Raw genomic sequence first — 27,403 nt, 5'->3', positions numbered from 1 at the left:
TTTATAAGAAACTAAAACTTTCAAAACATCAGATCTCATGAAGGTAAAGTGCTTTAATTTGCACAGATTATTAATCGTTCTCAAATTCCAGCAAAAAAAAACAAAACATGATGTTTAAAAAAAAAAAAAAAAACAAGTTTAAACATTCTCTCCTGTATACGGCGTCCTGGTGGTGGACATGCATCAGTCCGTGAAGAAATAAATACAGAATGTGCTGAACACGGCTCTGCTTTATACGTCGATGCTGATGCGAGCGAAGCGGTACTGCAGTGACGAGGGGTTTCTCAGCAGAACGAGGCCACGCTGCTCCTGCGGCTGCTCAAGGATGGTGTGCAGGAGTCCAGACACGCTGATGAAGGCCAGAGCCTCGCCGCAGCCTGCGGCCAGAGAGAAGTCTCCCTGCGTCACCCACCCCAGAGTCAGCCGGCTGCAGTGGGACAGAACGCTGGGCAGCGGCGCCGGAAACACGCCCCTCACGGCACGGGCCGGCTCTTCAGGACTGGTTTTGTGCTGACGCAGGTGTTTGAGGTGGTCTTTGTGTCGGGGCTCCTGCGGGCCGCTGCTGTGTGGATCTTGAAGCAGCAGCTGGAGGTCAGAGGTCGTTGGGGCACACACCATGGCATGCAGTGCCGGCTGACCTTTACCCAACAGACGCAGACGCACCCACAGCAGACTCGGCCCACACTCCTGCTGTAGCGCCGCAGCCGTCGCATGGGTCAGCGGTGAGGAGTTCCTGCGAGACGGCGGACGAGTCCACGCCGACAGACGACGCAACGCCTTCAGACTCCTGCAGACACAGACACACAGAGACCGATCACGGGACGCACAGAGACCGATCACGGGACGCACAGAGACCGATCACGGGACGCACAGAGACCGATCACGGGACACAGTAGAATAAAACAAACAATCAATCACCTCTGTATGTGGTGTAGTGTATGACTGACCTCAGAACAGTGAAGTCCGATGCTCTGGTTCTGCAGCAGCTAGCCGTCTCTGTGCTCAGATTCACTAGCTCCTCCCACTCCTCCGTCAGCTGTTGCCAGGGGCAACGAAACGGCGCCAAACAGCCATGTTTGATGTAGTTGGTGCGTTTTGATGGAGGACGCCTGAAAAGTCAAGTGATTTTCTGTTTTATCATGACTGAGACATGAAATACAAGATTTCTCCACACAGCCCTCACCTTTTGAACTTTTCTAGAAGCTCCGCCTCCTGCTCTGATTGGAAGCGCACTCCTGCAGGGCAGTCTGGGTAATCTTGAGGGAAGTGAGGCTGACCCATAAACTGGGAGTGTTTGACACTCATGTGGAGGCCACCAACACGAACACCACGATACACCTACAAAACATTCACACTGGTCTGATGTGTAAAGTGAAGTAACAGCGTGAGGCGGCAGAAATACTGAACGAAAACTATGATCCATCAGCTCCTGGAGAACTAGAGGATTTATTATGCTCGGAGTGTGATTCCAGTGAAGATGCAAAGGACTTCCTTTATGCTGCTTGTTTTCGGAGTAACTGGAAAGCTCTGAACAGAAGATGTGACTTGTTCTGTGTTTATAACTAATGGCAGTGTTGTTCTGCAGTAAGAGCTCAGGAGACAGGGATTGTTCTTCAGTTCATCTCAAGCTCCAGTGATGCTGCTGGACTAGTTTTTTTAAACTGTCCTCTTTTTTTTATTACCTCTATGAATTGGTTTTACAAAACCACCATTTATTTAAATCACAGTGGTTGTCTTTGTGTCATGGGACAAATTATTTTAAAAGTTCTGTCCCCCTTGGATTATTTTCAAGGCCCTTCATATCGGTACTGTTCAATACGTATGCGTGTATAACAGCTGTTCATTTCTCAAACAATGAATAAAGTAGGCTTTGCTCTTGGATTTTTCAAACTCAGCATATTTACAGCAGGGCTATGAATTCCTTTCCAGAACACCCAAAAACAGTTGGACCAAACACAGACAGTGTCAGTACACACCAGAGGGACCCAGAATGCCATTCCCCAGCCCTTGGGCAGCAGCAGATCCCAGCCGGAGCCCCAGTGCAGACGCTCCTCGCCCCGAACACGACCGCCCTGATGAACCAGCAGCAGAGGAACAGCAGCCTGACGATCAGCTGACAGCCTCGAACCCGGAACCAGCAGCTCACTCCTCATCCTGTTCAGCTCCTGACACACACACACACACACACACACACGGTAAAAGCTCATTTAAAAGATCTCCTCCAAACAGCCACGATCAGGAGCTCCAGTCATGAGGACTGTGATGTTTGTAGAGCTATGATTTGACATCACCAATATGAAGAGATCTTCTCAAATGGCGCGTTTCCACCGAGTGGTACGGTACGGTACGGGTCGGGTCTGTTAACCATGATTTGGCTAGCGTTTCCACCGCCAACAGTACCCTTACTTGATAGGCGTGGTGTATTCCAGAAAGTAGTGATAACGTCACTTGATAGGCGTGGTGTATGACGGAAAGTAGCTTGACGTCATTCGATCGCGCGGGAAGAGGAAAGTTCACCGCCTCGTGTGTTGTGTCTTTCCCCTTGCGGCACGCGCAAATGACGATTCTCTGTCAACCAATCAACGTTCTGCAGTGAGTCTAGCTCCACCCTTTAGTACCGTTCCACTGTGCTAGGTACCCCAACGGAAGGGTACCCAAAAAGTGGTACGGTACGGTTCGGCTTTTTGGTACCATTCTCAACTTTTGGCGTTGGAACGCAAATAAAAGGGTACCGACCCGACCCGTACCGTACCACTCGGTGGAAACGCGCTTAAAGAGATCTAAAGATGCAGTCAAGACTCTAGAGCTAATGAATTACGACATTATAAACTACGTTAGCAAAAACGTTCCATATGATCTGTTTATCACAGTCTGTAGAGCCTCAGGTGTGTTTACCTGCTCAGACAGTCGGTTGTGTGTCACACGCTCTCGAGCAGACGTGTCCCACAATGCACTCTGACTGCAATGAGCCGCAACTCCTGTGAGAGTCAAATCTCTCAGACGATCGTCCTCTAACACACACAGAGAGTTTGAAAAGAAATCACAGAGAAAACATTCCAGAAGTGTGTTTGACTCTGGTGCTGTGTGTGAGAGAGAGACAGAGTCTCAGGCCCTGCCAGGATTCGAACCTGGTTCATCTGCATGGAGACGCAGAGGCTCCCTGAGCTCAGGGTCACACACACACACACACACACTCCTGCAGCCGTCTGCCTGCGTGATGCAGCTGATTCATGTGTACCTGCGCTCTGCTGTAGGTCAGGAACAGATTTACCACGTTTCTGAGGTAAAGTGAGTCTGGGATCATCTACAGTCAGTCCCAACACACAGCCTGCTGGGAGCTCTGCTGTCGAACACACTCCTGTAAAACACACACACACACACGCTGAGATCTTGGTCTCCATATAAAGCAGCGCTGGCTGTCGTGACGTCAGTCCTCATTCACCTCTCAGCAGCTGGAACACATCTGTCTGCTGCTGATGGAGGCTCACCGCGTCGCACGGCTCCTACAGTAACGAGAGGAACTCATCAGCGACTGACGGACACATCAGCACGACTGTGATGTCATCAGCAGGCTCTCACCTCACTGGCTGGCTGGAGTGTGTCTGTGAGCACCACATGGGCCAGCGGACCAATCAGACGATAGCGCACGATCTCCATGGTCAGGTCACTAAACAGGATATCAGGAATGATCACATTTCAGTCGACGCACACTTTACAGTAACATCAGATCACTGGAGCATCTAGAGCTGACTCTGTGACACCAGAGACATCACACATGTCTGATCATTAAGCATCATGTGACCTCATCAGTCAGAGGTCAGCGTGTGTTTAGGGCACCTGATGGTGATGGCGGTGTCAGGGGACTGCCAGCGCACAGGGGCCCCAGCGGGCCGCGTCCCGTCACCCAACAGCCTTTTGGAGGGTTGCTCAGCATCATCTTCGTCTCTCTTCCTCTTCCTCCCTGCAGGCCGCTCCACTGCGGGACCAGACTCCTCCGAGACGGACACAGACTCCGAACACTGACACACCAGCTGCAGCTCCGACAGCACGTCCTGCCACACAGAAGACAATTACCCAAAAACACATTTCATTACGACAGAAAACAAGTGAAAAACAACATCCAGTGCAACATGAAGCCACACGCTAGTAACATGATGGTCAACCATTTGCATCAGTTTCTGGCCTAAGAGTTTGACCTGTTTAAGGTCCGGATGGATCCAGATCCACAGCTGTCTGTCTGAAGCGTCAGGGACCCGGGGCCTCCACAGGAAGTCAGCAGGACCCAGACAGCCTTGAGGAAACTGATCCGCTTTGTACAGATGGACACTGCCCTGACGAGCACCTGAGAGACACGACGCCGCTGCGAATGTGGGACCTACACACAAACACAGAGTCAATATCAACCCTATCTGATGAACCACACACACACACACCTGTTTGTTTGCTGGTGAGTCGAGCGAGGGCTCGCAGCATCTGTTCCTCAGATCCTTGAAGCTCCAAACAGCAGAAATAGGACAAATCCTGAGCGAGAGAGAGAGAGACATGCTACTGCGATCACGTGTATGTGCTTTATAGATATATTTAACAATTCATCAGACCCAACAACACTCTCCAAAAGTGAGTGAAACCTGAACAAAAAACCTGTACTTGGTCATGCCCTGAACGGAAATAATGTGTTTTATTTCTATGTTTTCCTTAGGATCAAATAAAGTTTTTTTTTCAGCTGTCGATTGTTCTTCTGCGCTGGAGAAGATCTCCAATCACTGATCTATTGTGTTGCTCATGACTTCCTAACAGTGAATCTGAACACAGATTTGTTTTGTAACATCAACACACGGAGCATGTGTGGGACGGGGAACTGATATTTTCTGGAAATCCTGAGGTTTAAGTCAGTTCTGCTCTTCTCTGAGAATATAAGCATGTGCTGAAGTCACCTGCAGCAGGGCGTGTGTGTTCATGGCTCTGTAGCTGGCTCTGAAGCTCTTCGCTGTGGGTTTGAGCGGCAGACAGTAGCTCCACGTCTTCTGCATGTGGAAGCGTTTGGCGTGCCAGATGTGCGTCTCCAACCATTTGTTCTTCCTCTGTCTGCGATTGAATTCCAGCAGCAGGTTCCCGTGTCTGCGACGCGCTCGACGGCTCCTGCTTCTGGGCAGCTGCTTCTTCTCCTTCTCTGCTGCACGATGACTTCGCTCGGCCTGGACACACAAACACACGCTGTGAACGAGGATGGAGTAAGAGACCTATGTTAATGAGTATTTAACTAGTGTTGTCAGAAGTCTGTTCTGTGGGTCAGTACCAGTCTCTGAGCTCCCTCTCGCAGACGGCTCGGCAGTCTCTTGGTGTTGTGGCTCATGGCTCGTCTGCGCATGTGCTTCGGCAGAGCGTTGAAGACGTGGCAGCTGCCTGCAGGTTTACTGACGGCCTTCAGCATCGCGTTCACTTCAGCAGCGCGCGCTTTAGCGAAGTAAGAGGCTGCAGGGAGGAATCAACATAAGACTTTGCTTCATTGTTACGTTTACACCAGCGTTCCTCAACAGGTGACTCGCAGGCCGGAGAGAAAAATGTTTGGCTCATGTGAGTTTCAAATAATGTGGCATGAAAAATCAAATGCGGCATCAGAAAGTGACATTAACATACATTGTGTCTACACTGGACACGAGCGACGAATCCCCGACAGAAAACTGCTAACTTGTTCTATTTATGACTGGCGGACACAACGTTCAAATGATGTGCAATGCTTTATCACACCCAGTGTAGATATACGATGTGACCGCAGTGGACACTGTTATAGTCAGGCAGACTGATCATAAAGTGACTACAAAGTCAGTTAGACTCATTTATCTAGGGTATTTATTAGACAATTGCCAAAACCAAAACAAAAGGAAGATTAACTACAATGAAACATAATTTGCAGGAAGATCAACAAGCATGGTGGCTGCCTGAAACCCAAGTCATCTCTCTCTCTCCATGGAGTGCCTCTGCTTTTAAAGGGTGTCTCTCCACCCACTCGTTACAAATCACACCTGCACACAATAACACATGAATACATATTGCCACATAGCCAAACAATTAATAGAGGAAAACAGAGCCACCACAGGTAGTGGAGGGACATAACACACCCCCACACCAAAATGGTGACTCCAGTCTCCATAATCAAAATATAAATAAGAAACATAATTAAAAAAAAAAAAATTGCGACCATACGTTACCATTTAACGGTAAACAGAAATACTGGACTAAGGTACTCTAGATAAGGCATCTGCACAGACGTTATCAGTACCATGGATATGCTTGACCTCAATGTTAAAAGGCTGCAAGATCAAACTCCACCGCATCAGACGTTGATTGGCATTTCTCATCCGGCTTAGGAACTTCAGGGGGTCATGATCACTATAAACGATCGTTCTACCTGATGCACCCAGATATACTTCAAAGTGTTGGACAGCAAGAACCAGGGCCAGCGTCTCCTTTTCGATGGTGGAGTACCACCGTTGATGTTGATTAAACTTCTTAGAGAAGTAGCAAACGGGGTGATAGACGTGCTCCACTCCTTCCTGGAGGAGAACAGCGCCAGCACCTTGATCACTCGCGTCAACCATTAAAAAGAAAGGGTTCGCAAAGTCAGGTGCAGCCAACACAGGAGCTGAAATAAGCAATGCCTTTGCATTTTCAAAGGCACTTTGACACTGGTCAGACCACTGATATACCACCTTTGGACTAAGTAAATTAGTCAATGGAGCTACTACAGATGAGAAATTCTTGCAAAACCCTCGGTAGTAGCCCACCATACCAAGAAATCTGCGTAACTCACGACGATCAGCAGGAGGAGGAAAACTACAAATAGCTGAAACTTTGGCATCCAAAGCACGCACTTGACCACCTCCTAGTACTCTACCCAAATAAGTGACTGTTGCTTTACCGATCTCGCATTTAGCCAAATTGATAGTCAAATTGGCTGAGGACAGTCGACAAAATAGCTCTCGGATCTGCTGAACATGTTCTGGCCATAACGCACTATAAAGGACCACATCGTCCAAATAGGCCTCACAGCCAGACATGCCAGACAGCACTGTATTTATTAATCGCTGGAACGTTGCAGGAACATTGCGCATTCCAAAAGCCATAACGTGATAATTCAGGAAGTCGTCGGGGGTAACAAATGCAGATATTTCTCTTGCACGACTGGTGAGGGGAATCTGCCAATAGCCTTTCAGCAAGTCAAACTTGCTAACAAAAACTGCAGAACCCACCTGATCAATACAATCATCCAACCTGGGCAACGGGTAACAATCAGGTCTAGTAACTGCGTTAACACGCCGATAATCAGTACAAAACCAAAACGTTCCATCAGGCTTTGCCACCAATAGACATGGAGAACTCCATGGACTCCTGCTAGGTTCCGCAATGTTATTTTCAAGCATGTACTCTACTTCTTTCTTTAACACGGCACGTTTCAAAGGGTTTACCCTGTACGGATGTTGCTTGATTGGTGTTGTTGTTCCCACATCAATGTCACGCTCAATAAGGTGAGTTTGTTTTGGAACATCATTAAACAACTCTGGAAATTGGCGAACAACGTCCAAAATGTCAGTCTTCTCAAAATCGGTGAGGTGTGGGAGGTGATCAGCTAAAACTGAGAGCATTTTAGTGTTGTTAAGACGACCCTCAATTAGAGCACGAGATGGATTACTTTCAGTTTCATCACTCTCTTCCACCACAACAGACAACAGCATGGACTTATCACTCGTAGGCCTCGACAAATCCGACCCCAGCTCAGCTGTAGATGAATCTAGGCAAACAGAAGCACGCTCAAAATAAGGCTTCAACATATTAATGTGACACAGGCGCTTTTGCTGCCGTCGATCTGGAGTGGCTATTACATAATCGCGGTCAGAAACTTTATGCATTACCAGATATGGACCAGTAAAACGAGCTTGTAGAGCAGATCCAGGAATGGGGAGTAACATAAGTACTTTATCACCCACCTCAAAATGTCGATCTGTGGTCTTACGATCATACCAAATTTTCATCTTGTCTTGTGCTCTCTCAATATTTTCATGGGCTAACTCACGGGCTCTGTGTAAACGAGAACGTGAATGTAACACATAACTCAGAATGTCTTTTTCAGGAAGTTCATTTAAAAACTGATCTTTTAATACAACCAATGGACCTCGTGGGGTATGTGCAAAAACAAGATCAGCAGGACTAAAATCCAAGTGACTCCTGTCTCACCTCTTTACAGGCAAACAGCAGCCAGGGAACTGCATCTGCCCAATCCTTACCAGTCTCAAGGCAATATGCACGCAACATGCTCTTCAACGTTTGATGATAGCGTTCCAGCGCCCCCTGGCTTTCCGGATGATAGGCACTGGAAACATTATGTTGTATGCTGAGCTGTTTCAAAACACGGGTGAACACACGAGACATGAAATTCGATCCACGATCAGTCTGAATGATCTTTGGCAGACCAAACACAGAGAAAAACTTTAACAACTCCTTTAAGACCACCTTGGCAAAAGTTTTTCGCAGAGGAATAGCCTCCGGAAAACGAGTAGCTGCACACATCATTGTTAACAGATATTGATATCCACTCGTGGAACGCACAAGTGGACCAACAATATCAACAATGACATGATCAAATGGTGGAGCCAACACAGGAATGGGATATAGAGGAGCAGGAGGGATTTTCTGGTTGGGTTTGCCAACCACCTGGCAGACCTTACAAGTTTTACAAAAATTAGCTACATCCCGCTTCAACCCTGGCCAGTAAAAATGTTGACTAATACGGTTTAGTGTTTTAGCGACTCCCATATGACCAGCTACGCAGTCATGAGCTACACTCAAGATTTTATCTCTGTACTCAACGGGTACTACAATCTGATAAACAGAGTTACCATGGTCTGACACATTGTAAAGCCTCCATTTCCTCATTAAAACTCCATCCTGAAAGAAAAAACATTGCAGTTCCTCATCAACGTTAATATCAGATGAGGCAGAGCGGAATAAAGAGACCAACGACACATCAGCTTTTTGAGCAGCAATCAACTTTGTGCGTGACAAGCACGCAGGCTCCATCATGATTTGATTCATTTTCTTATCAGGCTTAGATAGATCAATAGCCGATGACTCAGGAAACGTCTCAGACTCAAGATTCACAAAGAAAGAATCGGACAGTTCATATTCAACAGGAGAAATAGAGCGCCCTCCTTTCCTCGACATAGCACGAGTAATCGCGCATGCAGGAAAAACAACAGGATTTCTCTCTACACACTCATGGTCAGCTATTTTAGGCACGGTAACAACTTGAGGGAGAATTTCCGAACTCACTCGGTTCCACACATTACCACCTGTTAAATCATTGCCCAAAATAAAAGACACGCCAGGAATGGGCAGAGATTCCCGAACACCAACCGCAACACGGCCGGTGACTACGCTAGATTTGAACAAGATTTGGTGAAGTGGAACAACAGTAAAGCCCATCTCAAAGCCACGAACTAATACACTGGTGCCACTTTTTGTTGTCTCAGACAAAGGCAAAACTCCTTTCAAAAAGAATGATTGTGCAGCACCAGTGTCACGCAAAATGCGTACAGGAATTAAATTATCATCACCAGGCAACGAGACAAAACCATCACTAAGGAAAGGTTCATAGCCAGTCTTTACATCGCTTGAAAATTCAAGACAGGGCGAAGTAAAATGTGGAGACGCTTTAATCAACCCAAAGCCTTTTGCAGCTTGTTTTTTTTTCAGCACTGGACAGTCTACCACCAAGTGCCCAGGCTTCTTACAATAAAAACAAGCTTGCTCTGGACTACTGGAAGAATGGACGGCAGCATAGCTATGTTTTGGAGATAAACCTCCAGACTTATATCTATCTTTAAAGATACGATGGGTCAAAACAAATTCATCTGCCAAAACAGCAGCTTCATGCAGAGAACTGACTTTATGTTCATTTAGGTAAGTAGCTACAACATCAGGCAAACAGTTTATAAATTCCTCCACCAGAATCAAAGCTCGCCTGGCTGTCTACCTCACTTGACGAACATAGGCCATAAGGTGAAGCCGTTTTCGTTTAATCCCGTTCCCATAATAGGGCACTAAATTATTTTCATCCCAATAAAAACACCTATTTGTTTTGAGCGCGAAAATGAAAGTTCTCCATGAATAATCCTGCAGTTTATTTTTCATTACTGTTTAAAGTCGGCAATAGTTCTTTCCTCGCGTAATCATATTTTTATCAGGAGTGATGAGGCAATAAGGTGGCCGCTTTTTGGAACGACATGTAAACATGAATCCAAGATGTCTGCGCCCTTGTCATCAATATCGAGTAGCGAAGACGAAGAAATTACGGCCAGACCTCCTTCAAAACTCCGCAATAAGTATTCTAAACAATGCTATATGCATCTCACGTCCATACATAAAGAAGAAATACAGGATTTTTCACGCACACGATGGGATACATTCAGAAACAGCGCCAAACGGTGGCTTGGCTTGCAGGGTGAGACTCAGAGAATAGCAGAAACATACAAACATTGTCTAGAACATTTTTTTTGTTACAGTTACACTCTGAGTGGTGCCGATACAGGATGGCTGCCTCCGTGACGTGCTCTGCAGTTGTTTTTGTGTTTTTGTTAGTTTGTCCTGCCTTTAGTTATATTCCTGCAATCAGTTTCACCAGGGACGAATTGCTGGATATTCGGCAACACACATCTCCCGATATTTCACCGGTTTTCGACTATTCTGATGTTTTGCTGGACATTCTTGTCGGCGGAGCGGCTGCCCTGATCACACGCTTCAAGAGGAGGCGCAGGCGGGGAAAGCGAGCGGGAGCGCTCGTGAGACTCAGAAAACGCGGATTTCGAACGCCGTTGCCTAGCATCCATCTGGCAAATCTCCGCTCTCTACCCAACAAAACGGACGAACTGCTTCTGCTCTCTCGGACAAATAAAGATTTCTCTCACTCTGCTGCTCTGTGTTTCACGGAAACTTGGCTGAATGACACCATACCGGACAGCGCGCTCCATCTGCCGGACTTTCAGCTGTTTAGAGCGGATCGCGATGCAGAATCAATGGGGAAATCGCGCGGCGGCGGGACATGCTTTTACATCAATGAACGGTGGTGTACAGATGTAACTGTGTTAAAGAAGACGTGCTGCTCAAATCTCGAAACGCTCTTCATTAACTGCAAGCCGTTCTATTCGCCGCGGGAGATTCATTCGTTCATTCTGGTTAGTGTTTACATCCCTCCTCAAGCGCACGTGAGCTCAGCTTTACAGAAACTCGCTGAGCAGATAACAGAGACAGAACAACAACACCCAGACTCTGTTTTAATCATTCTTGGGGACTTTAATAAAGCCAATCTCTCCCGTGAACTGCCAAAATACAGACAGCATGTTACTTGTCCCACAAGAGACAGTAATATATTGGATCACTGTTACACAACAATAAAGGATGCATATCACTCTGTTCCACGAGCAGCTTTGGGACGTTCTGATCACCTTCTGGTTCATCTTATACCGACCTACAGGCAGAAACTAAAATCAGCTAAACCTGTATTAAGGACTGTAAAAAGATGGGACTAATGAAGCAGAGCAGGATTTACAATCTTGTTTTGACCTCACTGATTGGAGTGTTTTTGAAGCTGCTGCCACCGATCTGGACGAACTCACAGAGACCGTAACATCATATATCAGTTTCTGTGAGGATATGTGTATTCCTACCAAGACTCAACTAAATTACAACAATGACAAACCGTGGTTCACTGCAAAACTCAGACAGCTCCGTCAGGCCAAAGAAGATGCTTACGTGAAGGGGAAAATGTCTTGTATAAACAGGCTAAATACACACTGGAAAAGGAGATCAAAGTGGCAAAGAGGAATTATTCTGAAAAAATAAGGACTCAGTTCACTTCAAACGACTCAGCATCAGTGTGGAAAAGCCTAAAGAAGATCACCAATTACAAGACACCACCCCCCAGCACTGTGGAAAATCAACGACTGGCAGACGATCTGAACGAGTTTTACTGCCGGTTTGAAAGAACACCCATCACCTGCCCTGAACACCTCTCCACACAACTGTTCACACCAATAACAACTCCTGCAACCAACCCTGAATGCCTCTCCAAACAACCGTTCACACCAATAACAGCTCCTGCAACCCATCCTGAACACCTCTCCAATCAAGCGCTCTCACCATTCACAACTCCTGCAACCAACCCTGAACACCTCTCCAATCAAGCGCTCTCACCATTCACACCTCCTGCATCCCCCCTCTCCCCCACACCTGCAATACAGATCAGCGAGGATGCGGTGCGCCAGGTCTTCAGGAAGCAGAAAAGGAAAAAAGCACCAGGCCCAGATTGTGTTACACCAGCCTGTCTGAAATCCTGTGCTGACCAGCTGGCCCCCATCTTCACAAAGATCTTCAACAGATCGCTGGAGCTGTGCGAAGTCCCTTCATGCTTCAAACGCTCCACCATCATCCCCATCCCAAAGAAAACCAAAATTACAGGACTAAATGACTACAGGCCTGTGGCTCTAACGTCTGTAGTCATGAAGTCATTTGAAAAACTGGTGCTGGCCCACCTGAAGGACATCACTGGACCCTTGCTGGATCCTCTTCAGTTTGCCTACAGAGCAAACAGGTCTGTGGACGATGCAGTAAACATCGGACTGCATTATGTTCTGCAACACCTAGACAGACCGGGGACCTATGTGAGGATCCTGTTTGTGGACTTCAGCTCTGCCTTCAACACGATCATCCCAAACCTCCTCCTGCCCAAACTAACTCAGCTCTCCGTGCCCACCTCCGTCTGTCAGTGGATCAACAGCTTCCTGACAGACAGGCAGCAGCTAGTGAGGCTGGGAAAATATACATCCAGCGCCCGTACAATCAGCACCAGAGCTCCCCAGGGCTGTGTTCTCTCCCCACTGCTCTTCTCCCTGTACACTAATGACTGCACATCTAAGGACCCCTCTGTCAAGCTCCTGAAGTTTGCAGATGACACCACACTCATCGGCCTCATTCAGGACGGTGACGAGTCTGCTTACAGACAGGAGGTTAAAGAGCTGGCTGTCTGGTGCACTCTCAACAACCTGGAGCTTAACACGCTCAAAACAGTGGAGATGACTGTGGACTTCAGGAGAAACCCCCCTGCACTCCCCCCACTCACCATCATGAACAGCACTGTGACTGCAGTGGAGTCATTCAGGTTCCTGGGCACCACTATCTCTCAGGACCTGAAGTGGGACATTCACATTGACTCCATTGTGAAAAAGGCCCAGCAGAGGTTGTACTTCCTTCGCCAGCTGAGGAAGTTTAACCTGCCACAGGATCTGCTGAAACAGTTCTACTCCACCATCATCGAATCCATCCTCTGCACTTCAGTAACTGTCTGGTTCAGCTCAGCTTCTAAATCTGACCTCAGAAGACTACAGAGGGTAGTCCGGACTGCTGAGCGAATTATCGGTACAACCCTCCCATCTATTCAAGAACTGTACTTATCCAGAGTGAGCAAAAGGGCTGTTAAAATCACTCTGGACCCCTCACATCCAGCACACTCCCTCTTTGAACTGTTGCCATCTGGTCGACGCTACAGAGCACTGAGCGCCAGAACGACCAGACACAGGAACAGTTTCTTCCCTCAGGCAATCCATCTTATGAACAGCTGATAATAACTGTGGGACACACTACACTATTTATATTTATATACACTACACTTTTTATCCAACACACATACTTAGCGTACACGTAAATCTTTTGCACATAATATACATGTACATACATGGAACACACTATACTACTTATATTTATATTTATATACACATACACTTATTTATCCAAACACACATACTTAGCGTACAGTTACAATTTTTCCACATAATATACATGTACATACATAAATGCTCTTTTTAATATACCTGCCATACATTGTCAATTTGTATATTGTCAATCCTTACCCACCTATTTGTATTTTTTTGTATTTTTTATTCCTTATTGTGTTTTTTGTTCTGTCGCTGTTATGTTGCACTGCGGAGCTCTGTCACGAAAACAAATTCCTCGTATGTGTGAACATACCTGGCAATAAAGCTCATTCTGATTCTGATTCTGAAATTGAATTTGACAATGTTCCCGAAGACGCTGGGTTTCACCCCACTTGCTACAGGCGTTTCATTGACAAAAAGCGCTTGGATGCGGCCGAGAAACGGGTCACACAGCATCCTGAAGCTCAAGATGCTCAGTCTGTGCCATCAGGTAGTAGTACCTCAACAATTGAATGTCCGACAAAGAAACTTCGATCCAGGACGGGCCTGCCAGTAGCTTGTGCAGGTCCTGTGCTTCCTGCCTTGTGCACAATTTGTAAGAAAACGGACAAGTACATTACGGTTGCAGGCAAACGCCAGAAGGACCATCTTTCACAGACAGAAACGTTGTCAGCAGGTAGGTAAAAAGTACACACACACACACACGTTTGAAGTTTTATGTCGTATGTTGTGTACCATGGCTAACTTTCAATTACATAGATTTGCATTATTTTGCATACAGCTACAGTCAGAACACTCAATATTGTTTAACTGTTATAACACAGTTTGGTAACACTTTACAATAAGGTTCATTAATGTATTGACTAACATGAATTAACCATGAGCAATACATTTGTTACTCTATTTGTTAATCTTTGTTAATGTTAGTGAGTGAAGTGACATTCAGCCAAGTACGGTGACCCATACTCAGAATCTGTGCTCTGCATTTAACCCATCCGAAATGCACACACACAGAGCAGTGAACACACACACACACTGTGAGCACACACCCGGAGCAGTGGGCAGCCATTTATGCTGCGGCACCCAGGGAGCAGTTGGGGGTTCGATGCCTTGCTCAAGGGCACCTAAGTCGTGGTATTGAAGGTGGAGAGAGAACTGTACATGCACTCCCCCCACCCACAATTCCTGCCAGCCCGGGACTCGAACTCACAACCTTTCGATTGGGAGTCCGACTCTCTAACCATTAGGCCACGACTTCCCAGTTAGTTAATAGAAATAGAGCTGTTCATTGTTTGTTCATGTTAGTTCACAGTGCATGAACTAATGTTAACAAGATTTTAATAAAGTATTAGTAAACGTTGAAATTAACATGAACAAATATTAATAAATGCTGTATATGTGCAGTTCATGATAACTAATGTAGTTAACTAATGTTAACTAACGAACCTTATTGTAAAGAGTTAAACCACAGTTTTTACTTAATGTTTTAATTTACAAATTAATTTAAATATAGTCTGCTTTATTTACAGGCCAGTTACTGAAAGCTGCTGAGATGAAGGAAGACACTAGCATTCTTGTGCATATTCGAGACAAAGACTGTGTGTCTCTGGAGGTGCGATACCACAAGTCCTGTTACAGACAGTACACCAGGTTCCTGACAAAGTCTACTGCAACAGTAAGTTATTATATTGTATTATCAAATAATAATGAGTAATTCCCTCACATTATTGCATATTTCTAAAGTAAAGCATTGACCACCTACTTAGACTGCATATTGCCATTTTGTCTGTAAACACAGTTTTGACTGCACAATCTCGGCACAGTAATTCAATATGATAAAATGTGTAGTGGTTTGTGAAGGAAATTATATATTATATATAATTTATTTATTACCATGTATTTTCTTTCTGAAAAATAAATTTAAAAAACTTCTCAAATCGCTTGGTCAATTGCTTTCAATTTGCTACTATTTATACTATATTTAAAATGGAAGCAATTGTGAAATAGTTATGGCACATAAAATATTTACTTTGCTGTTTTTAATGTGTTTTCTTTTTAGAAATGAGCCAACCTTCGATGCCAGCTACAAGATGTTCTGTGAGCGGATCATCCGCCATAGAATAATTGTAAACCAAGAGGTGCTGACAATGACGCAGCTCAGAAGAAACTTTTTAAATCTTGTGAAAAAACATGAAGATCTTGATGCTTCAAACTACAGGTAATTTAAATACCATGAGTTTCTTTTGCAGCTTTGTAAAAAAAAATTGTGCAACATTTTATTTCTCACAAAAATGGAATTCATAATGAAATCATAATTATATTTTATGATGTGTAGAAGCTGATACACAGTGTATTTCAACTAAATATATCTTTTTTTACATACTGTTGTGATTATCTGTCACTGTATCTTTGTTTCAGGCAGGATAAATTGAAGAGGAGGTTGACCCGTGATTTCCCCCAGCTGGTGTTTCACTCCCCCAACAAGCGCAACATCAGTGAGCTGGTTTTTGTTGAGACACTGTCTGCTGATAAGCTGATAGACAGGCTACCTCATCCATCAGGTACAGAAACAACTGAGTCAACTGAGGTAACTAGCCAAAGTGATGGTGAAAACACGGCAAGTACAAAAGCTGGTCCGCAAAGACCAGGTTCAATGGCCTCTATCAATACTACAGAGGACACAAGGACACTTTATAGTGCGGCATTGATATTAAAGATGCTTCTATGTGACTCTCCTGGTATGAAATGCCCATGGCCACCCACGTCAGATGATTTAAATATGAACGAAGCAAAATCTGTTGTACCACTCGAACTGTACAATCTGATTTCATGGATTATCGGTGCAACTGAGGAACCAACACTGGCCCATTATGTAGATAAGTGCAGAGAATCCAACGTTTGCCTTCTGGAGTTCATACATCGACATGGTACAGACACTCCTTCTGTTTGTGAGAGCAACACGAGAATCGGACTGGCAGCTTCACCTGTCAACAGTGCGCTTGATGATGCCATGGTTTTTTGCGTACGATCGTGTAAACTATGCTAGGTATTTGCCTTCATACTGGCTGGAAATGGTCAATTTGCCCATCACACATCCTTCTTGCCACAGTGAGCTCAGTGTTAAAGGCCAGTGGACTGTCCAACGTCAAAGTTTCCATGGATTTGCCTCAATTGCTTGTGACCAGGCCATTGAGCAAACATGCAACAGAGATTACAAGACAAAAGGTGGTTGGACAGGGTTAACACAGAATAGAGCTGCAGTATATCGCTGGATATTGTCACAGCATGAAAGGGCTGCCATAGCAAGACAATGTGAGGCAATGGCAGGTAAATCTCCTGATATAAGGAAACGAAAAGACCTTGACAGTACACGAATTTATGCTGATGAAAAGGCTGTGACCAGAATAATTCCCACCCTATTTTCCACCCTACCTGAAAGTGTGTTGCAGGTAGTCCACTGCAGTTGCAAGCAAGGCAAATGTGAGACTGGAAGATGTTCCTGTATGTCTGCAAGACTGTCTTGTACTGATTTATGTCGGTGCCAAAATTGTGCAAATGTTTCCCAAGAAACAGAGGAAAGAGCTACATGGGCTGATGAGTCTGATGATAGTGATGGGGATGATACTGATGAGTAAAGACACACTGTGTCATATCTTAGGCTGATTTTGAGCTTGGGCAACGTTTACTTTGTTTTCTTTCTGTGATTACACAGGACCTATTGAAAAATGTGATGTATAAAACATCACAGTTTGGCTAAATTTACAATGTGTATGTTTAATTTCGATTGTTGCAAATTTGTAAGTACAAGTGTACTTTCTTCAAACGTGTTATATTTAATGGTTTACATTCACACTTTAGTATACTAATGCACCAATACCTGTCTCAGATGTTTAGGTACGTGTATAAATGTCAGTTTGAGACATATTTTGAGTTGCTAAAATTAATATAAATAAAGATACAAGCAAAAACAACAGCATACAAATTGCGTTTTTTTTTTATTCACAATTTTATACATTTATGGATCGTGACAAAAAACTGCAGGATATTTTGCGGAGAACTTTTAACAAAGTCCAAAAGGGTGTTGTCAATGCAAAAATGATTTAAAAAAGTAGTGCCCAGGTGTGGGAATGAAAATCACTTTCTAGCCACTTTTTCCTAGTTCACCTTATGGCCTAACACCATCGATCAAATAAAGCCTCTTTCTCACGAGCAAACTCGATATAAGTCTGATCTTCAGTTTTCTCACATCGACGAAAGCGCTGTCGATAAGCTTCTGGGACTAGTTGGTAACAACAAAGAATAGCGGCTTGAACCACATCATAGTCTTTACTTTGCTCCAGTGAAAGTGAAGAATACACTTCTTGTGCCCTGCCAGTTAAAACTGACTGAATTAATAAAGTCCAAACATCTTTCGACCAATTTAAAGTAGATGCAACTTTCTCAAAATGCGGAAAAAATTTCTCTACATCTTTCTCGATGAAAGGTGGTACAAGCCTAATGTTTTTACTCACGTCAAAAGACCCGGTGTAACTGAGATCAATATTTTCCTGTCTAGCTCTTAACTCTAAGCGTTTCATTTCTAACTCATTCTCAGAAACTTTTAAACGCAACGCTTCTCTCTCATTGTCTAACTCTCTCTCTCAAATAGAAAGCTCTTTCAACCGGATAGAATCTCTCATATCAACAGGAGGCAAAACCCTCTTCTCTACCAAAACTGGTAGCAGAACAGTTTTAATGCTATCTTTAAGGCGTTTTTCGGAAGCAGACAACTCAATTTCATAATAAGTAGCCAATTCCAAAAGTTGATCTTTTTTAAGATTATTAAACGCCTCTACAGAAGGATTTTCAGCAAACTCTTGAACTGTAGACATAACTAAACCAAAAATTTTGAAACCCAAAATAAGCAAAACAAACAAAAAAAAAAACTACAGGCTGCTAACCCCAAAATGACCACAACTTTTAACATAACACCACCACGCCACAATACTGACAAGTTGAGGGAAAGTTAGACACATGAATGGGCTAAAACACCTCCACCTGCTTAAACACTACTTCCTGCAGTGCACTATTAAATCACTAAAGCAACAGAAAAACTAAGTGAGTACCAAAAGACTGGGAGATTCACTGCTACACCCCAATCCCTACTTGCCTATCAAAAAAAAAAAAACTTCAAACAACTACGGCCACAGGTAGTGGAGGGACATAACAGACACTGAAAATAGATGAATCAGATGTGAATGGACTGAACAGTTTTGAGTGCACAGTTTTAATGTACATTTGCTTTACCATCATTTATTTTCAAGATCGGAGGTAAAATATTTATTGTTGCTTTCACTATGGCTCCAAAGATCAAGCTAAATAATATTCAAACTACCTTAGACACTTAACATGAAAAAAAGCCCAATCATTGCGTTAGATTATCAGTGTCATGTTTTGTCATGACGTCACAGAAAATAAAAACCATTTCTAAAAAAAGAATTCAGTGTTGTTTATCGTCACGTGTTGCTGTTGCGGATGGTTAGGACAAAAACATGGAAAATATACTTTATCACATCACGTCTGGTTGAGACAGTTTAATCAGCTCAAAAAAATCCAAGTATCAAAATATTAATGGTGACGGATTCTAATAATTGAATGTGTTAGGGAAAGTGGAGAGAAGAGATCCCGTCTGGAGACGAGCAGGAACAGCTGATTTGGATCTTTTCTTTGTTCATTTGTTTTTAATATTCAACAAAGTTCTCCTTTATCTAAATGCAAAAATGTTCATAATTGTTGACTACTGGGGAAAAAATCTGAACATGTATCTTGTGACCAGCTTTTGATTATTTTAACAACAGCAACAACAATAAAAAAATATTATAAATAAATGGTATATCAGTATCTCTCTCTTGTTGGCCGAATTTGGCCCTCGGTAAAAACTAACTGAGGAACCCTGGCTTACACTATATTTAATCATGGTACACATTTCATCAGTTCTTGTATAACACTTTCTTTCTAACACAGAACTTTGAGTCACGCAGATCTAAAGTGAACAGGACAACAGAAACAGTCGTTTCACTGCTTTCAGATCACATTAACATCTCAGTGCATTCAGTTATGCGTGTCATAATTGACTTGACATCAGTTATGCAAACAACATTCTGGTTCAGGCGTGTCTCAAAACTAACCCGGTTTTAAACATCATGCACAGAAGTACTTTTCAACTTTTTTTGTCATTTTGACAACCTCTGGTCACTGCTACACACCAAATGACAGAATTATTACATTTTCATTGAACTATTCTTTAGTTATGAATGTTAACCTGTGATGTATTTGGGCAGATCTTGACTGTAACTGTGACCCCCAGGCTGATGACCTCTGACCCAGCCGCATGCCTGTGACCCCTGACCTCTCCCGGTCCCACGACCTGTAGACGATGAGCACTCAATTAACACAATTGATATGTGATCAAAAACAATGATATCTGCTGAATGAGGCCTTTCTCAGCACTGGTCACCTGAGCTCGTGTAAGTGACGTTTCTCGGCTGATTCTTCATCTTTTTTTCTCTCATTCGATCTTTTGCTCCAGTCATCTGAAAAAGTTTAATTGAAATCAACTGCAGGGACTCCTCCGTATGTACATTATAGGCCATGGCAAAGAAATTATTACACATGCATTATAGAGAGAAGTACAGAACAACAGGATATACGCAGTGAGTAAGCTTTACACACACCTCACAGTAAACAAATAATAGACCTATTCAAAAGGTGAAATCTTGATCTCTTTTCCTCTCCAGCGTGTATGCTAGTGTACTGCGTGCTAGTGTACTGCGTGCTAGTGTACTGCGTGCTAGTGTGTGTTAGTGTACTGCGTGCTAGTGTGTGTTAGTGTGGTGCGTGTTAGTGTGGTGCGTGCTAGTGTGGTGCGTGCTAGTGTGCTGCGTGCTAGTGTGCTGCGTGCTAGTGTGCTGCGTGCTAGTGTGCTGCGTGCTAGTGTGCTGCGTGCTAGTGTGCTGCGTGCTAGTGTGCTGCGTGCTAGTGTGCTGCGTGCTAGTGTGCTGCGTGCTAGTGTGCTGCGTGCTAGTGTGCTGCGTGCTAGTGTGCTGCGTGCTAGTGTGCTGCGTGCTAGTGTGCTGCGTGCTAGTGTGGTGCGTGCTAGTGTGGTGCGTGCTAGTGTGGTGCGTGCTAGTGTGGTGCGTGCTGGTGTGTGTTAGTGTGGTGTGTGTTAGTGTGGTGTGTGTTAGTGTGGTGTGTGTTAGTGTGGTGTGTGTTAGTGTGGTGTGTGTTAGTGTGGTGTGTGTTAGTGTGGTGTGTGTTAGTGTGGTGTGTGTTAGTGTGGTGTGTGCTAGTGTACTGCGTGCTAGTGTACTGCGTGCTAGTGTACTGCGTGCTAGTGTACTGCGTGCTAGTGTACTGCGTGCTAGTGTACTGCGTGCTAGTGTACTGCGTGCTGGTGCGTGCTAGTGTGCTGCGTGCTAGTGTGCTGCGTGCTAGTGTGCTGCGTGCTAGTGTGCTGCGTGCTAGTGTGCTGCGTGCTAGTGTGCTGCGTGCTAGTGTGCTGCGTGCTAGTGTGCTGCGTGCTAGTGTGTGTTAGTGTGGTGCGTGCTAGTGTGGTGCGTGCTAGTGTACTGCGTGCTAGTGTGGTGCGTGCTAGTGTGGTGCGTGCTAGTGTGCTGCGTGCTAGTGTGCTGCGTGCTAGTGTGTGTTAGTGTGGTGCGTGCTAGTGTGCTGCGTGCTAGTGTGCTGCGTGCTAGTGTGCTGCGTGCTAGTGTGCTGCGTGCTGGTGTGTGTTAGTGTGGTGTGTGTTAGTGTGGTGTGTGTTAGTGTGGTGTGTGTTAGTGTGGTGTGTGTTAGTGTGGTGTGTGTTAGTGTGGTGTGTGTTAGTGTGGTGCGTGCTAGTGTACTGCGTGCTAGTGTACTGCGTGCTAGTGCGGTGCGTGCTAGTGTGGTGCGTGCTAGTGTGCTGCGTGCTAGTGTGCTGCGTGCTAGTGTGCTGCGTGCTAGTGTGCTGCGTGCTAGTGTGCTGCGTGCTAGTGTGCTGCGTGCTAGTGTGTGTTAGTGTGGTGCGTGTTAGTGTGGTGCGTGTTAGTGTACTGCGTGCTAGTGTGGTGCGTGCTAGTGTGGTGCGTGCTAGTGTGGTGCGTGCTAGTGTGCTGCGTGCTAGTGTGCTGCGTGCTAGTGTGCTGCGTGCTAGTGTGTGTTAGTGTGGTGCGTGTTAGTGTGGTGCGTGCTAGTGTACTGCGTGGTGCGTGTTAGTGTGGTGCGTGCTAGTGTGCTGCGTGCTAGTGTGCTGCGTGCTAGTGTGCTGCGTGCTAGTGTGTGTTAGTGTGGTGCGTGTTAGTGTGGTGCGTGCTAGTGTGCTGCGTGCTAGTGTGTGTTAGTGTGGTGCGTGTTAGTGTGGTGCGTGCTAGTGTACTGCGTGGTGTGTGTTAGTGTGGTGTGTGTTAGTGTACTGCGTGCTAGTGTACTGCGTGGTGTGTGTTAGTGTGGTGTGTGTTAGTGTGGTGTGTGCTAGTGTGGTGTGTGCTAGTGTACTGCGTGCTAGTGTGTGTTAGTGTGGTGCGTGTTAGTGTGGTGCGTGTTAGTGTGGTGCGTGTTAGTGTGGTGCGTGTTAGTGTGGTGCGTGTTAGTGTGGTGCGTGCTAGTGTGGTGCGTGCTAGTGTGGTGCGTGTTAGTGTGGTGCGTGCTAGTGTGGTGCGTGCTAGTGTGGTGCGTGCTAGTGTGGTGCGTGTTAGTGTGGTGCGTGCTAGTGTGGTGCGTGCTAGTGTACTGCGTGGTGTGTGTTAGTGTGGTGTGTGCTAGTGTACTGCGTGGTGTGTGTTAGTGTGGTGTGTGTTAGTGTACTGCGTGCTAGTGTACTGCGTGGTGTGTGTTAGTGTACTGCGTGCTGCGTGTTAGTGTGGTGTGTGCTAGTGTGTGCTAGTGTGGTGTGTGCTAGTGTGTGCTAGTGTACTGCGTGCTAGTGTGGTGCGTTCTAGTGTGGTGCGTGCTAGTGTGGTGCGTGCTAGTGTGTGCTAGTGTAGTGTGTGCTAGTGTGCTGCGTGCTGGTGTGTGCTGCGTGCTGGTGTGTGTTAGTGTAGTGTGTGCTAGTGTACTGCATGCTGGTGTGTGTTAGTGTAGTGTGTGCTAGTGTACTGCGTGCTGGTGTGTGTTAGTGTAGTGTGTGCTAGTGTACTGCGTGCTGGTGTGTGTTAGTGTAGTGTGTGCTAGTGTACTGCGTGCTGGTGTGTGCTAGTGTAGTGTGTGCTAGTGTAGTGTGTGCTAGTGTGCTGCGTGCTAGTGTGCTGCGTGCTGGTGTGTGCTGCGTGCTAGTGTGTGTGTTAGTGTAGTGTGTGCTAGTGTACTGCATGCTGGTGTGTGTTAGTGTAGTGTGTGCTAGTGTACTGCATGCTGGTGTGTGTTAGTGTAGTGTGTGCTAGTGTACTGCATGCTGGTGTGTGTTAGTGTAGTGTGTGCTAGTGTGGTGTGTGCTAGTGTGGTGTGTGCTAGTGTGGTGCGTGCTAGTGTGGTGCGTGCTAGTGTGGTGCGTGCTAGTGTGGTGCGTGCTAGTGTGTACTGCGTGCTAGTGTGTACTGCGTGCTAGTGTGTACTGCGTGCTAGTGTGTGCTAGTGTGTACTGCGTGCTAGTGTGTGTTAGTGTAGTGTGTGCTAGTGTACTGCGTGCTGGTGTGTGCTAGTGTGGTGCGTGCTAGTGTGGTGCGTGCTAGTGTGGTGCGTGCTAGTGTGGTGCGTGCTAGTGTACTGCGTGCTAGTGTACTGCGTGCTAGTGTACTGCGTGCTAGTGTGGTGCGTGCTAGTGTGGTGCGTGCTAGTGTGGTGCGTGCTAGTGCACTGCGTGCTGGTGTGTGTTAGTGTGGTGTGTGTTAGTGTGGTGTGTGTTAGTGTGGTGTGTGTTAGTGTGGTGTGTGTTAGTGTGGTGTGTGTTAGTGTGGTGTGTGTTAGTGTGGTGCGTGCTAGTGTACTGCGTGCTAGTGTACTGCGTGCTAGTGTACTGCGTGCTAGTGTACTGCGTGCTAGTGTACTGCGTGCTAGTGTACTGCGTGCTAGTGTACTGCGTGCTAGTGTACTGCGTGCTAGTGTACTGCGTGCTGGTGCGTGCTAGTGTGCTGCGTGCTAGTGTGCTGCGTGCTAGTGTGCTGCGTGCTAGTGTGCTGCGTGCTAGTGTGCTGCGTGCTAGTGTGCTGCGTGCTAGTGTGCTGCGTGCTAGTGTGTGTTAGTGTGGTGCGTGCTAGTGTGGTGCGTGCTAGTGTACTGCGTGCTAGTGTGGTGCGTGCTAGTGTGGTGCGTGCTAGTGTGCTGCGTGCTAGTGTGCTGCGTGCTAGTGTGTGTTAGTGTGGTGCGTGCTAGTGTGGTGCGTGCTAGTGTGCTGCGTGCTAGTGTGCTGCGTGCTAGTGTGCTGCGTGCTAGTGTGCTGCGTGCTGGTGTGTGTTAGTGTGGTGTGTGTTAGTGTGGTGTGTGTTAGTGTGGTGTGTGTTAGTGTGGTGTGTGTTAGTGTGGTGCGTGCTAGTGTACTGCGTGCTAGTGTACTGCGTGCTAGTGTGGTGCGTGCTAGTGCGGTGCGTGCTAGTGTGGTGCGTGCTAGTGTGGTGCGTGCTAGTGTGCTGCGTGCTAGTGTGCTGCGTGCTTGCGTGCTAGTGTGTGTTAGTGTGGTGCGTGTTAGTGTACTGCGTGCTAGTGTGGTGCGTGCTAGTGTGGTGCGTGCTAGTGTGGTGCGTGCTAGTGTGCTGCGTGCTAGTGTGCTGCGTGCTAGTGTGCTGCGTGCTAGTGTGCTGCGTGCTAGTGTGCTGCGTGCTAGTGTGTGTTAGTGTGGTGCGTGTTAGTGTGGTGCGTGCTAGTGTACTGCGTGGTGCGTGTTAGTGTGGTGCGTGCTAGTGTGGTGCGTGCTAGTGTGCTGCGTGCTAGTGTGCTGCGTGCTAGTGTGTGTTAGTGTGGTGCGTGTTAGTGTGGTGCGTGCTAGTGTGCTGCGTGCTAGTGTGTGTTAGTGTGGTGCGTGTTAGTGTGGTGCGTGCTAGTGTACTGCGTGGTGTGTGTTAGTGTGGTGTGTGTTAGTGTACTGCGTGCTAGTGTACTGCGTGGTGTGTGTTAGTGTGGTGTGTGTTAGTGTGGTGTGTGCTAGTGTACTGCGTGCTAGTGTGTGTTAGTGTGGTGCGTGTTAGTGTGGTGCGTGCTAGTGTGGTGCGTGCTAGTGTGGTGCGTGCTAGTGTGGTGCGTGCTAGTGTGGTGCGTGCTAGTGTGGTGCGTGCTAGTGTACTGCGTGGTGTGTGTTAGTGTGGTGTGTGCTAGTGTACTGCGTGGTGTGTGTTAGTGTGGTGTGTGTTAGTGTACTGCGTGCTAGTGTACTGCGTGGTGTGTGTTAGTGTACTGCGTGCTGCGTGTTAGTGTGGTGTGTGCTAGTGTGTGCTAGTGTGGTGTGTGCTAGTGTGTGCTAGTGTACTGCGTGCTAGTGTGGTGCGTTCTAGTGTGGTGCGTGCTAGTGTGGTGCGTGCTAGTGTGTGCTAGTGTGCTGCGTGCTGGTGTGTGCTGCGTGCTGGTGTGTGTTAGTGTAGTGTGTGCTAGTGTACTGCATGCTGGTGTGTGTTAGTGTAGTGTGTGCTAGTGTACTGCGTGCTGGTGTGTGTTAGTGTAGTGTGTGCTAGTGTACTGCGTGCTGGTGTGTGTTAGTGTAGTGTGTGCTAGTGTACTGCGTGCTGGTGTGTGCTAGTGTAGTGTGTGCTAGTGTAGTGTGTGCTAGTGTGCTGCGTGCTAGTGTGCTGCGTGCTGGTGTGTGCTGCGTGCTAGTGTGTGTGTTAGTGTAGTGTGTGCTAGTGTACTGCATGCTGGTGTGTGTTAGTGTAGTGTGTGCTAGTGTACTGCATGCTGGTGTGTGTTAGTGTAGTGTGTGCTAGTGTACTGCATGCTGGTGTGTGTTAGTGTAGTGTGTGCTAGTGTGGTGTGTGCTAGTGTGGTGCGTGCTAGTGTGTACTGCGTGCTAGTGTGTACTGCGTGCTAGTGTGTACTGCGTGCTAGTGTGTACTGCGTGCTAGTGTGTACTGCGTGCTAGTGTGTACTGCGTGCTAGTGTGTGCTAGTGTGTACTGCGTGCTAGTGTGTGTTAGTGTAGTGTGTGCTAGTGTACTGCGTGCTGGTGTGTGCTAGTGTGGTGCGTGCTAGTGTGGTGCGTGCTAGTGTGGTGCGTGCTAGTGTGGTGCGTGCTAGTGTGTGCTAGTGTACTGCGTGCTAGTGTACTGCGTGCTAGTGTACTGCGTGCTAGTGTGGTGCGTGCTAGTGTACTGCGTGCTAGTGTGGTGCGTGCTAGTGTGGTGCGTGCTAGTGTGGTGCGTGCTAGTGTGTGCTAGTGTACTGCGTGCTAGTGTGGTGCGTGCTAGTGTGGTGCGTGCTAGTGTGGTGCGTGCTAGTGTGGTGCGTGCTAGTGTGGTGCGTGCTAGTGTACTGCGTGCTAGTGTACTGCGTGCTAGTGTACTGCGTGCTAGTGTACTGCGTGCTAGTGTACTGCGTACTGCGTGCTAGTGTACTGCGTGCTAGTGTACTGCGTGCTAGTGTACTGCGTGCTAGTGTACTGCGTGCTAGTGTACTGCGTGCTAGTGTACTGCGTGCTAGTGTACTGCGTGCTACTGCGTGCTAGTGTAGTGTGCGCTAGTGTAGTGTGCGCTAGTGTACTGCGTGCTAGTGTAGTGTGTGTTAGTGTGTGCTAGTGTAGTGTGTGTTAGTGTGTGCTAGTGTAGTGTGCGCTAGTGTAGTGTGCGCTAGTGTAGTGTGCGCTAGTGTAGTGTGCGCTAGTGTAGTGTGCGCTAGTGTAGTGTGCGCTTGTGTAGTGTGCGCTTGTGTACTGCGTGCTAGTGTACTGCGTGCTACTGCGTGCTAGTGTAGTGTGTGCTAGTGTAGTGTGTGCTAGTGTGTGCTAGTGTGTGCTAGTGTAGTGTGTGCTAGTGTAGTGTGTGCTAGTGTAGTGTGTGCTAGTGTGTGTTAGTGTGTGTTAGTGTGTGCTAGTGTAGTGTGTGCTAGTGTAGTGTGTGGGTCAATTATAAAGACTGCTGTCGTCACAATCTTCACACAATATGAATGGAGTAAAATCAGACTTCATTCAAACAAAAAAAAACAAGGTAAACCAGTCATTTAACATCCATTAACCTGACCACAAATACAATAAAGATCCGGACGTGAAATTAAACACTTTTACCTTAAATTGTAGCAGTTTTCTGTTTTGTTTGTTGGTGTGAGACGGTGATTATTTCAGCACAGATCTTCAGAGTTCATTCTGTTTCCGGATCTATTCAGGATAAAACACGCGCCTTCAAACCCAGTTAATCTGTTCTTCGTCTTCTTCTTATAGAATCTGCGGCACGCTAGACGCGTCCAGTTAGTCTGTTAAATGAACCTGGTCTGTTTAATGTGCTTTCGGCAGTTTGTGTGAAAGTTTCCTGTTCGCCACTGCACACGTGCGCAATCTGCGCTGACTTCCGCTTTAGAGGATGATGGGAAATGTTGTTCATTCAGCTCAAAGACTCGTTAATTACCGAACGATGAAACATTTACATCATGCAAAATGATATATAAAACAATTCCAGTAAAAATAAATATTTAATATGAAATGAAGGTACTGAAGAATTTTACAGCAGTCTCTTTGAAATCTTCGCTGGACATGAAATGAAATGCATCCGAACA

The 27,403-nt window shown here is 46.2% G+C and overlaps 1 protein-coding gene across 1 annotated transcript; it reads right to left on the bottom strand.

The window, feature by feature from the left end:
- Window positions 1–162: 162 nt before the first annotated feature.
- On the bottom strand, window positions 163–27,181 carry pop1 (POP1 homolog, ribonuclease P/MRP subunit). Its single transcript, XM_059547001.1, has 16 exons — window positions 26,919–27,181; window positions 20,260–20,335; window positions 20,065–20,169; window positions 5,297–5,472; window positions 4,935–5,195; window positions 4,434–4,521; window positions 4,197–4,375; window positions 3,838–4,052; window positions 3,580–3,667; window positions 3,443–3,503; window positions 3,239–3,358; window positions 2,896–3,011; window positions 1,977–2,165; window positions 1,184–1,338; window positions 948–1,109; window positions 163–787 (listed from the first exon to the last, which is right to left on the bottom strand). Exons 2-16 carry the CDS (start codon window positions 20,333–20,335, stop codon window positions 232–234), a joined length of 2,547 nt encoding a protein of 848 aa, XP_059402984.1. The 5' UTR covers window positions 26,919–27,181; the 3' UTR covers window positions 163–231.
- Between the last annotated feature and the right edge of the window lie 222 nt (window positions 27,182–27,403).

This window comes from Carassius carassius, unplaced genomic scaffold (genome assembly GCF_963082965.1).
Source record: "Carassius carassius unplaced genomic scaffold, fCarCar2.1 SCAFFOLD_98, whole genome shotgun sequence".
Classification (NCBI taxonomy): Eukaryota; Metazoa; Chordata; class Actinopteri; order Cypriniformes; family Cyprinidae; genus Carassius; species Carassius carassius.
Note: the sequence above shows the minus strand (reverse complement) of the source record. Positions and strands in the feature narration are given on the sequence as shown.

What these genes read in the sequence shown, in the direction of transcription:
- pop1 (XM_059547001.1), bottom strand. Translation starts at nt 20,335, where the DNA reads ATGACTGGAGCAAAAGATCGAATGAGAGAAAAAAAGATGAAGAATCAG. An exon ending in TCCATCCGGACCTTAAACAG is followed by an intron (nt 4,053 to 4,196) that starts GTCAAACTCTTA and finishes TCTGTGTGGCAG; the next exon opens with GACGTGCTGTCGGAGCTGCA. An exon ending in TGTGTTCCAGCTGCTGAGAG is followed by an intron (nt 3,359 to 3,442) that starts GTGAATGAGGAC and finishes TGTGTTTTACAG; the next exon opens with GAGTGTGTTCGACAGCAGAG.